Here is a 13,429-nt window from a genome sequence, read left to right on the forward strand (position 1 = left end):
GCATGCACCACTATGCCCAGTAGTTTGGGTTTTTTGTTTTGTTTTGTTTTGTTTTGGTTAAATTTTTGGTAGACAGGGGCTTTGTTGCCCAGGCTGGATTCAAACTCCTGGCCTCACACAATCCTCCTGCCTCAGCTTCCCAAAGTGCTTGGATTACAGGCACTTGCCCATTGGAGCCATTATAGAGGAAGCCTATCACAAAAGCCAATATTAAGGAAAACAGACCTGACAGCCAAGAAGTGACTGAGTCCAGTGACTTCACTTCAGCCCTTGAATGTTGCCATTAGGTTTTGTCACATGCAATATTCTGACATGTGCTAGAATGGCTGCCCAAACTTTAGGTGGAACAATTCATCCCCATTTGCCCAGGACTTCCCTGGTTTTAACACTAAAAGTCCTATATCTTGGGAAATTCCTATATCCCAGGTGAATTGGAACAGCTGACACCTGACATAGCAGTCATTTGATGACCAAAATTAAACCAATGCAGCTTGCTCAGGACTCTGTGGCATGGTACAACAGAAAACATGGACTCTGGAGTTAAGGTTTGGGTTCAAATTTTAGCACTATCATTTACTAGCTGTGTGGCTCTGGGCAACTCACCTCACCTGTTTTCTCACCATTAAAATAGGCATCAGAATCTCTGTGTTGAAAAATGCCCATATGGATTGGAGAGAATTTATGTAAAAACATGATTATCTCTGCCATGCTTCGTGGCTCACACCTGTAATCCCAGCACTTTGGGAGGCTGAGGTGGGTGGATCACCTGAGGTCAGCCTGGCCAACATGGTGAAACCCCATCTCTACTAAAAATACAAAAATTAGCCAGGCATGGTGGCACACACCTGTAGTCCCAGCTACTCAGGAGGCTGAGGCAGGAGAACTGCTTGATCCCAGGAGGCGGAGGTTGCAGGGAGCCGAGATCGTGCCACTGCACTCCAGCCTCGGTGACAGAGCAAGACTGTCTCAAAACAAAAACAAAAACAAAGCATGGTTATCTCAACAAATGGTACTTGTCATCATTATAAGTATTTTGAGGTTCTCAACCAACTGTAACTTTTTTCAGACAAGATACATGGGAATTTCCTGGGTCTTAGATCCCAGTTGGATATTCAGATGCTGTACTATGTGCCAGGGCCTGTGGAGGTCTGTCTGATTTCCCTAGGGAAGAGATGCTCAGAAAATTAATGCTTAGGTTTTCATAGAGTCCTTGGGCATGTTTGATAATGAAGAGCCAACCAATCAAAGCCATTTCTCTCTCTCTCTGTTTTTTGGAGAAAAGTTCTCACCCTTTCACCCAGACTGGAGTGCAGTGTTTTTTTTTTGTTTTTGTTTTTTTTGGTTTTTTTGAGACGGAGTCTAGCTCTGTTGCCCAGGCTGGAGTGCAATGGCCGGATCTCAGCTCACTGCAAGCCCCGCCTCCCAGGTTCACGCCATTCTCCTGCCTCAGCCTCCCGAGTAGCTGGGAGTACAGGCGCCCGCCACCTCGCCCGGCTAATTTTTTTTTTTTTTTTGTATTTTAGTAGAGACGGGGTTTCACCGTGTTAGCCAGGATGGTCTCGATCTCCTGAACTCGTGATCTGCCCGTCTCGGCCTCCCAAAGTGCTGGGATTACAGGCTTGAGCCACCGCGCCCGGCCAGAGTGCAGTGTTATCATAGTTCACTACAGCCTTGAACTCCTGGGTTAAAACAATCCTCCCACCTGAGCCCCCCAGTAGCTGGGACCACAGGTGTGTGCCCCATACCCAGCTAATTTTATTATTATTTTATTTTCTCTATCACCCCAGCTGGAGGGCACTGGCGCAATCTCAGCTCACCTCAACCTCTTCCTCCCAGGTTCAAGTGATTCTCGTACCTCAGCCTCTTGAGTAGCTGGGATTACAGGCGCCCACCACCACACCCAGTTAGTTTGTTTTTTGTTTTGTTTTGTTTTTTGAGATGGAGTCTTTCTCTATCACCCAGGCTGGAGTGCAGGTGACACAATCTTGGCTCACTGCAATCTCTGCCCTTCTCGGTTCAAGCGATTCTCCTGCCTCAGCCTCCCAAGTAGCTGGGACTACAGGTGCCCTCCACCACGCAAGGCTAATTTTTTGTATTTTTAGTAGAGACGGGGTTTCACCGTGTTAGCCAGGATGGTCTCAATCTCCTGACCTCGTGATCCACTCGCCTCAGCCTCCCAAAGTGCTGGGATTACAGGCGTGAGCCCCCGCGCCCGCCCAAGCGTGCATTTTTATAATGCTCCCAGGTGATGCTGCTGAAGGCAGTCCACAGTCCACACCGAGAACCCACATAGCAGGCCAACTGTACAGATCATGAAAATGAAGCCCCTAGCACACTGCCTGGCACATGGTTTGTGCCCAGGAAACAGCACTAGAGAGACTATGCAAGTTGCTCTAGATCCACGAGGGAACTGATGCTTGCTCAGTCCCATGCAGTCTTGGGTGTCCCATCCCGATCTCCCCTGCCCTGCCCCCAGCCTTCCCAGGGGAAGAGAATAAACAACAGCAGCAACATTTTCATTTTATAAGCACTTGGTTTTATTGCACAGAAGCAATTGAAAGTGGACTCCAGTGGAAAGTGCGCCCTGGCATAATTCAGTGGCCAGTGCCCGGCCCCACCTGGACCGCTCTTCCAGAATAGAGAGCTCTGGGCAAGGGCTTGACCACTCCTTTGGAAAACAGAAGGCATTTGGGAATAGGTTAAGACATCTCAAGCATAATGTGTTTCTAACTGCTCATTCATTATTGCGGTCATCTGTCAGTTGCACATAGAGGCAATAAATGCACTTATTTGGAAAGGAGGGGGCAGTTTTATAGTCAAGTGTTTACGTGTGGCATTCGGCATATATCACATTCAGCTACATAAGCTATCATAACATAATTGTCCATCGCCTGGGGAGGGCGTGGGGGCAGGGGCCTGGGAGTGCCCTCTCTTGCTAACATATTGCTAACAAATTCCTGTTTGAAGAAGAAGGCCCCATCATCAAAGCAGTTTCTTCTTACATAAAGAGAAAAAGTGAAAATTGTGTTAATCCGATCCTTGAGCTCTGGGACTCTTGTGAGTTTCTTTGGCTGTTCCGGATGTTCCTTTCTCCCTGCCTTACTTCCCCTTGGTGGCCTTGTCTTCTGTGGCCTTCTCTGGAGGCCTGCTATCTTTTTGGTCTGTGCTGGAGGATTTTTCAGCCTTTTCCGCCTTAGGCTTGGTAGGCTCCTTTGAGAGGGTCTTGTCATCCTCCTTGGCTTTGGCCTCTGTCTTGGGTTTCTCCTCAGGCTTCTTGGCCTTCTCCTCCTTGGTGTCTTTTTTCTCCGGTGCTGCTGCCGCCTCCTCCTTCTCTGCTGGTTTGCTGGGTTCCTTGGCCTTGGCATCATCTGGTTCCTTCTTGGCCACCTCTGTCTTCTCTTTGGGTTTAGCGTCTTCCTTCACCCCCACCTTAGCAGGAGCCTCCTTCTCTGGGGTGGCGGCTTTTTTCTTATCTTCAGCCTCTTCCTTCTTGGCTTCAACTTTGGATTCTTTGGGCTTTTCGACAGCAGGTTCCTTCTTCTCCTCCACCTTGGGCTTTGGAGCCTCTTTCTTGGGTGCCTCCTCTTTCTTGCTGTCCTTCTCCTCCGTTTTTGGCGTGGCAGGGGCTTTCTCTTCCTCTGCCTTCTTTGGGGGCTCTTTGACTTTCACCTCTTGGGGCTTCTCCTCCTTCACTGGGGACTTCACCTCTTCCTTCTTTGGGATCTCTTTCTCAGGGGCCTTGGCATCCTCCTTCAGGGGAGACTTCGCCTTCTCTGGGGACTTGACCTCCTCCTTGACAGGGCTTTTGGCCTTTTCAGGGGATTTGTCTGCAGGGGACTTTGCTTCCTCCTTCGCTGGCGTCTTGGCTTCTGGAGATTTCACATCAAGAGTCTTGGCCTTCTCAGGGGACTTGGCCTTCTCCGGGGACTTGGCTTCCTCCTTCACTGGGGACTTGGCCTTCTCGGGGGACTTGGCCTTCTCGGGGGACTTGGCTTCCTCCTTCACTGGGGACTTGGCCTTCTCGGGGGACTTGGCCTTCTCAGGGGACTTGACTTCCTCCTTCACTGGGGACTTGGCCTTCTCGGGGGACTTGGCTTCCTCCTTCACTGGGGACTTGGCCTTCTCGGGGGACTTGGCTTCCTCCTTCACTGGGGACTTGGCCTTCTCGGGGGACTTGGCTTCCTCCTTCACTGGGGACTTGGCCTTCTCTGGGGACTTTGCTTCCTTCTCTGGGGACTTGGCCTTCTTGGGGGACTTTGCTTCCTCCTTCGTTGGGGACTTGGCCTTTTCAGGGGACTTGGCCTCAGCCGGTGACTTTGCTTCTTCCTTCACTGGGGACTTGGCCTTCTCTGGAGACTTGGCCTCAGCTGGTGACTTTGCCTCTTCCTTTGCTGGAGACTTGGCCTTCTCAGGGGACTTGACCTCGGCTGGAGATTTTGCTTCCTCCTTCTCTGGAGACTTGGCCTCAGCCGGTGACTTTGCCTCTTCCTTTGCTGGAGACTTGGCCTTCTCGGGGGACTTGACCTCGGCTGGGGATTTTGCTTCCTCCTTCTCTGGAGACTTGGCCTCAGCCGGTGACTTTGCCTCTTCCTTTACTGGTGACTTGGCTTCCTTCTCTGGGGATGCAGCCTCTTCTGCTGGGGGAGACTTTGCTGCTTCTTCTCCCCCTTCTGCCTCCTCCTCTTCACCCACTTCTTCCTCCTTGCCCTCCTCCTCTTTGGCCTCTTTCTCCTCTTCTTCAGTCACTTCTTCAGTTACTTGGGTCTCCTCTGTCTGTTCCTCCACAATCACAGTTTCTTTCTCAGACTTCTCCACCACTTTGACCTTCTCTTCGCTTTTGACCTTTATGTGAGTGGACACAGCGGGAATTTTGGGGAGTCCTTCGGGAAGCGAGAAAGGAATTGGGCCAAAGCCAATCCGACACTCTTCACCTTCCAGGAGTTTTCTGCAGGATGGATAATGGAACACATTACTATACACTCAGAGCAAATTCACTATTTGGGTTCTTCCTAGACTATCCTGAAGGTCACTGACATTGAATGATATGGATTTTGGTGGAACAGGAATGTGAAGGGTGGGCATTATGAGCCTGGAGAAAGTCACTTGGCAAATCATTCCAGTGACCACCCAGAATATGTAACGCAGTGGACTGGTTTTTTGTTTTTTGTGTTTTTTTTGAGACAGGGTCTCGCTCTATTGCCCAGGCTTAAGCAACTGGTCTTCTTCAATACAGCTAAGCCTGAAACTTTTGAAATAAAACAACTTTTGCCCCACAAAAAAGGCCCTCAAGAGAAAGCTCCTAAATAAATTTAACAAAGATTAAATTTATTGTACCTCAAACTAAAATAGTATTCAAGAGAACCCTGGGAGCCTGAGCAAACAATTCCACTTTTTTCTTTTTTTGAGATGGAGTCTCACTCTGTTGCCTAGGCTGGAGTCCAGTGACACAATCTCAGCTCACTACAACCTCTGCCTCCAAGATTCAAGCAGTTCTCCTGTCTCAGCCTCCTGAGTAGCTGGGAGTAGAGGCACACGCCACCACACCAATTTTTGTATTTTTAGTAGAGACGGGGTTTCACAATATTGGTCAGGCTGGTCTCAAACTCCTGACCTCAGGTGATCCACCCGCCTCAGCCTCCCAAAGTGCTGGGATTACAGGTGTGAGCCACCGCGTCTAACCACAATTCCACTTTTATAAATTTGGGTTTAAGAGGTCTTAGAATGCTCCCATTTGAATCGCGAGTGTCTCTTGTCACCCTGTATTACCATATTTTGAGTTTCAGGAATAAGGTAGAGGCTGCAGTTTCCCCTCTTGGCTTTGCTCCTCACTAGATGGGTGACCTTGGCCAAGACACACAAACTCTTTGAGCCTCAACTTCCTCACTGGAAAAAGAGGGTCATTAGAGTCCCTACATCAGAGGGTTGTTTCAGTGAGACAATGAACGGAAAAGACTTGGCAGAGTGCCTGTCGCAGAGTAAGTGTGGGAGTTACCCCTCAGACTAGTGCTTCCCAAATTTAGCAGCACACAGATGACTGGGGATCTTATCAAAATGCAGATTCTGATTCAGCAGGTCTGGGGAGGGGCTGAGAGTCTGTCTTTTGTTGTTGTTGTTTTTTTTGAGACAGTGTCTCACTCTGTGGTGACAGGCTGGAGTGCAGTGGCATGATCATAGCTCACTGAAGCCTCCAACTCCCAGGCTCAGGTGATCCTCCCACGTCAGCCTCCTGAGTAGCTGAGACTAAAGGCATGTGCCACCATGCCCAACTATCTTTTTTTTTTTTTTTTGTATTTTTTGTAGAGATGGGGTTTTGCCATGCTGCCCAGCTTGGCCTCAAACTCCCAAACTGAAACAATCTGTCTGCGTTGGCCTTCCAAAGTGCTGGGATTACAGGCATGAGCCACCACACTCAACCGAGAGACTACCTTTCTGATAAGCTCTTGAATGACGCCAGTTCCGCTGGTTCATTTGCCATGATTTGAGTAGCAAGATTACAGACTAGAGCCAAGAAGTAGGAAGCCACAGGTCACCAGTCAGAACTGGGACAAGTCCTTGGGGGATCAGTCCTTTTCCTTAGCCCTGGCTCCCCCAGGTCTTATTCCTGAGACTGGCTTTCTCAAGACTGCCATTGACTAAGGATTCCCTCTGTGGCAGCCCAGTGGTACCTGTGCTTCCTGGATTAGCTTCAGAATGGGATTAGCTCATCTTCCTGACAACCCTACGACATGGGTGCTCTTATTATCATCTCCATTTTATTTCCCCAAGAAGTGAATGCTTGCAGAGCTAAGAAACTCTCAAGGACAGAGTTTTAAAGCTCCCTGACAACTCAAGCACCTCTTTTCCCTCCAAAGCAGGCCTCTGGCTGGTTGGATTTGGGGAGGGGATAAGGAACTTCCACCCTCTAAATCATTTCAGAATGAAAGTAAGTCACTCTCAAGACTCACCGGCTGGGCGCAGTGGCTCACGCCTGTAATCCCAGCACTTTGGGAGGCCAAGGTGGGCAGATCACCTGAGGTCAGGAGTTCGAGACCAGCCTGGTCAACATAGTGAAACCCGGTCTCTACTAAAAGATACAAAAAATAGCTGGGTGTGGTGGCGGGTGCCTGTAATCCCAGCTACTTGGGAGGATGAGGCAGGAAAATCACTTGAACCCAGGAGACAGAGGTTGCAGTGAGCTGAGCTAACACTGCTGCACTCCAGCCTGGGCAACAGAGTGAGACTCCATCTCAAAAAGAAAAAAAAAAGACTCATATATCTCACAAACTAAGAGTGGCTGCCAGGGGCTGAAGGAAGGAGAGAATGATAATGATGGCTTCTTGGGTATGGAGTTTCAGCTTAGGATGATGAAAACAGTTCTGGAGACAGTGGTTATGGCTGCACAGTAATGTGAAAGTACTTAATATCACTGAACTATCTACTTAACATGGTTAAATGGGGCTGGGCATGGTGGCTCACGCCTATAATCCCAGGACTTTGAGAGGCTGAGGTGGGCAGATGGCTTGAGTCCAGGAGTTCGAGACCAGCCTGGCTAACATGGTGAAACCCCTTTTCTACTAAAAAAAGAATACAAAAATTAGCCAGGCATGGTGGCGGGCACCTGTAATCCCAGCTACTCAGGAGGCTGAGGCACGGGAATCGCTTGAACCCAGGAGGGAGAGGTTGCAGTGGGCAGAGATCGCACCACTGTACTCCAGCCTGGGCAACACAGTAAGTCTGTCTCAAAAAAATAAATAAAATATAAAATAAATAAATTGGTTCAATGGTAAATTGTATGTTTTATCTATTTTGCCGCAATTTAAAAAGAGTTTTGTCCCTAAGACAGGTAGGCTGCCTAAACGGGGTCTTGAAACCCAAGGCTTAGCGTCTCATAGGAACACAAGGTTTCTCCACCATGTGACGGCCCCTGTGCGTCTCACCTGTAAGCGGCTATCTCTATATCCAGAGCCATCTTGACATTGAGCAGGTCCTGGTATTCTCGCAGCTGGGCTGCCATCTCCCACTTGGTGTTCCTCAGCTCAGCGTCCAGCTGCTGAATGGCTTCCTGGGAAAGAGAGGTGACACACATCACATGCCAGCCAGTGTCTGGCCCTCAGTATTAGGGAAGCTGCAGCGGGCTGTGCAACCCCAGAGTAGGCCCATCCAGCCAGGCTCACTGGGGCCAACCCCAACCCTGCTGGAGCTGTTGGGTCCTCATTAGTGGACATGGAACAATCTGGAGCAAAAATTCTGCTGTATAATGACCTCAGCCTGGGGAAGGTCTGAAATGAAATTCATCAGACGTCAACAGTTGTTTCTGTTTGTTTGGCTGGTAGGATAACGGGAGAACTTTTACAGATCTTGAGCTTAGAAAGTGCTCAGTGAGGACAGGAGGGGTGGCTCATGCCTGTATTCCCAACACTTTAGGAAGCCGAGGAGGGCGGATCACTTGAGGTCAGGAGTTCAAGATTAGCCTGGCCAACATGGTGAAACCCTGTCTCTACTGAAAATACAAAAATTAGCCAGATGTGGTGGCATACACCTGTAATCCCAGCTACTTGGGAGGCTGAGACAGAAGAATCGCTTGAACCCAGGAGGCGGAGGTTACAGTGAGCCGAGATCGCACCACTGTACTCCAGCCTGGGGGATATAGTGAGACTCTGGTGGTTCACGCCTGTAATTCCAGCATTTTGGGAGGCTGAGGCAGGAGGATCGCTTCAGCTCAGGAGTTTGAGACCAGCCTGGGCAACACAGTGAGACCTCATTTCTACAAAACAATTAAATAATTAGCTGGACATGGTGATGTGCACCTGTAGTCCCAGCTACTCAGGAGGCTGAGGCAGGAGGATTACTTGAGCCCAGGAGGACAAGGCTTTAGTGAGCTGTCATCTCGCTGTCACATTCCAGCTTGGGCAACAGCATGAGACTGCGTTTCAAAAAAGAAAAAAAAAAGCCCAGTGGGAGCAGGGCCTTGCCTGCTTTTGCTCCTGTCTTTCCCCAGTGTGCCACCATGTCCGACACATAGTCAGGGCATTGGTGACTGCCTCAGCCTTCGGAGTAGCTAGCACTGTAGGCACACACCACCATGCCCAGCTAATTTTTTTTTATTTTCTTGAGACAGAGTCTCGCTCTCTCGCTCTGTCACCCAGGCTGGGTGCAGTGGCATGATCTCGGCTCACTGTAACCACCGCCTCCCAAGTTCAGTTCAAGCAATTCTCCTGTCTCAGCCTCCCACGTAGCTGGGATTACAGGTACACACCACCATGCTCAGTTAATTTTTGTATCTTTTTAGTAGAGACAGGGTTTCACCATGTTGGCCAGGCTGGTCCTGAACTCCTGACCTCAAGTAATCCACCCGCCTTGGCCTCCCAAAGAGCTGGGATCACAGGCATGAGCCACCATGCCCAGCCGCCAGTTATCTTTAAAAGAAGGAATCTGCTAAGGCCTTCCCCCGGTCACCCAAAGACATTGGTGGCTGTTTACCAAATGTCCACTGTGACCAAGACCAAGCTAGTGAGTGGCAGAGCTGGGATTCAAATCTAGAAGGATTCGAATGTTGAAGACCTTGCCGAGCTCATTGACAAGTTCACACTAATCTCATTTAAAGTCTCTCTCTCTAGGCCAGGCACGGTGCCTCACACCTGTAATCCTAATACTTTGGGAGGCTAAGGTGGGAGGACTGCCTGAGCCCAGGAGTTTGAGACCAGCTTGGCCAACATGGTGAAACCCCGTTGATACTAAAAATACAAAAATTAGCCAGGTGTGATGGCATGCGCCTGTAGTCCCTGCTACTCGGGAGACTGAGGCTCGAGAATCTCTTGAGTCGAGGCAGAGGTTGCAGTGAGCTGAGATCATGCCACTGCACTCCAGCCTGGGCAACAGAGTGAGGCTCCATCTCAAAACAAATACGTAAATAAATAAAAGTCTATCTCTTTCATCTTTCCAGCTCTGCAAAGCAGGCTTTTTTTTTCATTGCTGGAAAGGAATCCAGATTCAGAGAATTAGATAACTTTCCTAGGGTCATACAGCTGGAAAGTGCTGGTATGTCTGACTCCAAGGGCCACAATCTTAACCACTACAATCCTACTTGGTGAGGGACAGTAACTTGTCCAGGGTTACCCAATCAGGTAAGCTGTCTGCCCTGCCCCTGCCCACCTGGTAGGAGGCAATGTCGGCCTGATGACGGTCCTCTAGCTCAGAGCGCTGCCTCTCCAGTGAGTCCTTGGTGCTTTTCAGTGTCTCCAGCTCTGTGGTCCTGGCCTGCAGCTGACGCCGGTACTCAGTTATCTCCTCCTGCACTGAGCGCATGGCGTCTGTGTTCACCTTGGCTGCCTCGGACAGTCGGTCCAGCCTCACTGGGGGAGAAGGTAGCAGGGCACAGGATTAGACACACCTGGGTTTGGGTTCTAATGCCCAGATTATTATTATTATTTTTTTTGAGATGGAGTCTCACTCTGTCGCCCAGGCTGGAGTGCAGTGGCGCAATCTCGGCTCACTGCCAGCTCCGCCTCCTGGGTTCAAGCAATTCTCCTGCCTCAGTCTCCCGAGTAACGGAATTACAGGCACCCGCCACTATGCCCAGCTAATTTTTTGTATTTTTAGTAGACATGGGGTTTTGCCACGTTGGCCAGGCTAGTCTTGAACTCCTGACCTCGTGATTCGCCTGCCTTGGCCTCCCAAAGTGCTGGGATTACAGGCGTGAGCCACCGCGCCCGGCCTAATGCCCAGATTTTGAAGGTGACACACGTGGATTGACCTACTGCGTATGCCAGGCACCATACTGGATGCTTGACTCACTCTTTCCTGTGAGGTAAAGGCAAGTGACTACTCCCTAAGGCCACCCAGCTAGTGAGTGGCAGAGCTGGGACTCAAATCCCCAAAGATCAGGCTCTGTCTCCCACAATGTGGGATCCAAAAACTCTGCAGTCCAGCTCCCTAGCAAGGGCCTGGCAGTGCTGGGGGTTCCAATGTCATACCTGGCCCATGGGGCTTAACACTGAGCTGCAGGCTGGAGGCTTGTGGCTGAACAAGTTAATGAGCTTGTGACCTTTGAGAGGCAGGAGGGTACCGTGAGCAATCAGGTCACCTTGTAGCCATGGTTCCTTCCTTACAGGTTTCTGCGCAGAATCCAAGGTCATTGCAGAGCCCGTGACCTGGGTGCCAACCCCCCTGTCCCTTTCTCCACCTAGCTGCGCACTGCCCCTGAGCATTGGTAGCCACACCCCAGCCTCTGCCAGCAACCAGTTCCTGGTTCCCAGGAAACCTTTCAGGGGCAGTGGAGGTCTGGAGACTGGTCTTTAGCTCATGAAAGTGAACATCCTGAATCCCCAGATAGTGGCACCCAGGGGCATGAGTCTTGGTGGGGAGGGAGGAAGGAAGGAAGCCAGCTGAGTGGGCCAGTAAAATTCTGGGACGTCTGTCCCTATGACTGGCAAACCCAAAAGAGGTCTGCGCAGGGAGGGGCCTTGCTGCGGAGATGGAGGAGGGGATGGTTCTGCTCTGCAGAGGAGTGGAAAAGGAACAGAAAAAGCTATGCATCCAAATCCCGGTTTTCCTGGCTTTCCCTGCTAGCTAGTGCTGGCAAAGACTTAGAAACCATCCAAGTGGTTGGGGATTCTCAACTATTGTGAATCACAGATGCTTTTGGAAAATCACTGAAGCCTCTGCCCTCTCTCCCAAAAACAACGCAAAGTTTTATAGACAGTTTCGTGAGAGATCACGGAACTCCCCGAATTAAGCAGCCCAGTTGATCTACCCCACTCTTTCAACTCAAAAAGAAATTAAAACCGGAGAGGGCAAGTGTTGGTCAAGGTCACCCTGCAGCTGCTGGGCACAGCTTCAAGGCAGCGCAATCTAGCTGACTCAGGGCTGCAAGGAGTTGGGGGAGGGGCAGACTTGGGAGGCTCCCAGCTTTCCTAAAGGAGAAAAGGGACATTAAAACATGAACGGGTCCACCAGCCACCTCGCCACACGCAACAACTGATTGTGGTAATGGTTCCTCCTAGGAAGAAAAGATGCGAAAAGCCCTGCCCCACCCGACGTGGAAGATTAAGGTAGGGACGTTAAGCAGTGAGCACGGAGTGGGGAGGAGCCTGGTAGGGGAGAGAGGAATAGGGTTCCTTGCAGGGTGCAGGAGAGGGCGTGGCAGCATTGGCGGGGAAGCCTTGCTACTTAGAAGGGCTAAGAGTCTCCAGCACTTGCAGACCAGAATCCTGCATCACTTTTTTCCTACAGAGGAAACTTGTTTTGTTCTTGACATTGGAGTGGGGTTGCCTAAGCTTGGGGTAGAGAGCAGCAGGGGGCCCAGAGCTTAAGTATAGCTCTAAAGAACCTGGAAAGGGGGAACCGAAGGACAATCCAGAGTTGGGTACGTCCCACAAGAGACCCAGAGTAAAACCGCGATTTAACTAGGGGCATGGACTTTGCAGAGGGAAGGTAAGCAGCGCCCCCTTGGGTCACACCGCCCAGAAGCTCGCTGCGGGGTCAGCGGGGGCGCTCCTCCCCCCCACCCGCGGGCCTGCGCACCTCGGAACCACTCCTCGGACTGTAGCGTGCTCTGCACCGCGTGGCCTTCAAGCTGCGCGCGGATCTCGCGCAGCGCCGACGTCACGTCGCACTTGAGGGCGTCGCGCGTCTCGGCCTGCACCTGCGCCTGCGCGGCGCTGGAGCCCTGGATCTGACCGAGCAGCTCGCCCACCTCCTCCTGGTGGTGGCGCCGCAGGTATCCGCACTCCTCCTGCAGCGCCTGCGCCTTCTTCTGCAGTTCCACGCGCGCCGCCTCGGCCTCCTGCGCGAAGCGCGCGAGCGCGCGGGCCGCCGCCTCGGCCTCCTCTCGCTGCCGGGCCTCGTCGTCGAGGCGCTGGCGCACGTGCGCGATATCCTCGAGCAGGTGCTCCTGCTCCAGGCGTAGTTGACCGCGCGCCGCGCCCAGACGCAGCACCGCGCCGCGCATCTCTCGGACCTCGCGCTCGTACAGCTCGCCCATAGCGGAGCGGCCCGCCTGCTGCTGCCGCAACGCCGCCGCCTCGCCCTCCAGGCTGCGGTTGTGCGCCTCCAGCTGCCGCACCTTGTCGATGTACCCCGCGAAGCGGTCGTTCAGCGCCTGCAGCTGCTCCTTCTCACTGCGCGCTGTGGCCGCCGCCACCACGCAGCCCTCCGGCCCGTTGCTCAGCGTGTCCAGCGAGTCGGTGCTTGAGGCGGCGCCTGCGCCGCGGAAGCGGCTGGGCGAGGCGGACACGGAGCTCACAGACGTCCGTGTCCACGAGTGGAAGCCGCTGGAGGAGCCGGCGGCGGAGCGCGTCCCGCCTGCGCCGCCCTTTCGGGCCAGCGCGTAGTGGAGGCTGCCGCCGCCGTGCAGCGGCGCGAACGGGGCGCCCAGCAGCGCGTCCGCGCCGCCGAAGCTCATCATGGCCGGAGCAGGTGCGCGGGGCCGGGACGGGGCTGGAGGCACTGC

General features: G+C 52.1%; 1 protein-coding gene across 1 annotated transcript; it reads right to left on the reverse strand.

The window, feature by feature from the left end:
• Positions 1 to 2,513: 2,513 nt before the first annotated feature.
• Positions 2,514 to 13,429, reverse strand: NEFH (neurofilament heavy chain). The gene is made up of 4 exons (XM_045363850.2): positions 12,502 to 13,429; positions 10,132 to 10,331; positions 7,917 to 8,041; positions 2,514 to 4,945 (listed from the first exon to the last, which is right to left on the reverse strand). Exons 1-4 carry the CDS (start codon positions 13,382 to 13,384, stop codon positions 3,100 to 3,102), a joined length of 3,054 nt encoding a protein of 1,017 aa, XP_045219785.2. The 5' UTR covers positions 13,385 to 13,429; the 3' UTR covers positions 2,514 to 3,099.

This window comes from Macaca fascicularis, chromosome 10, assembly GCF_037993035.2.
Source record: "Macaca fascicularis isolate 582-1 chromosome 10, T2T-MFA8v1.1".
Classification (NCBI taxonomy): Eukaryota; Metazoa; Chordata; class Mammalia; order Primates; family Cercopithecidae; genus Macaca; species Macaca fascicularis.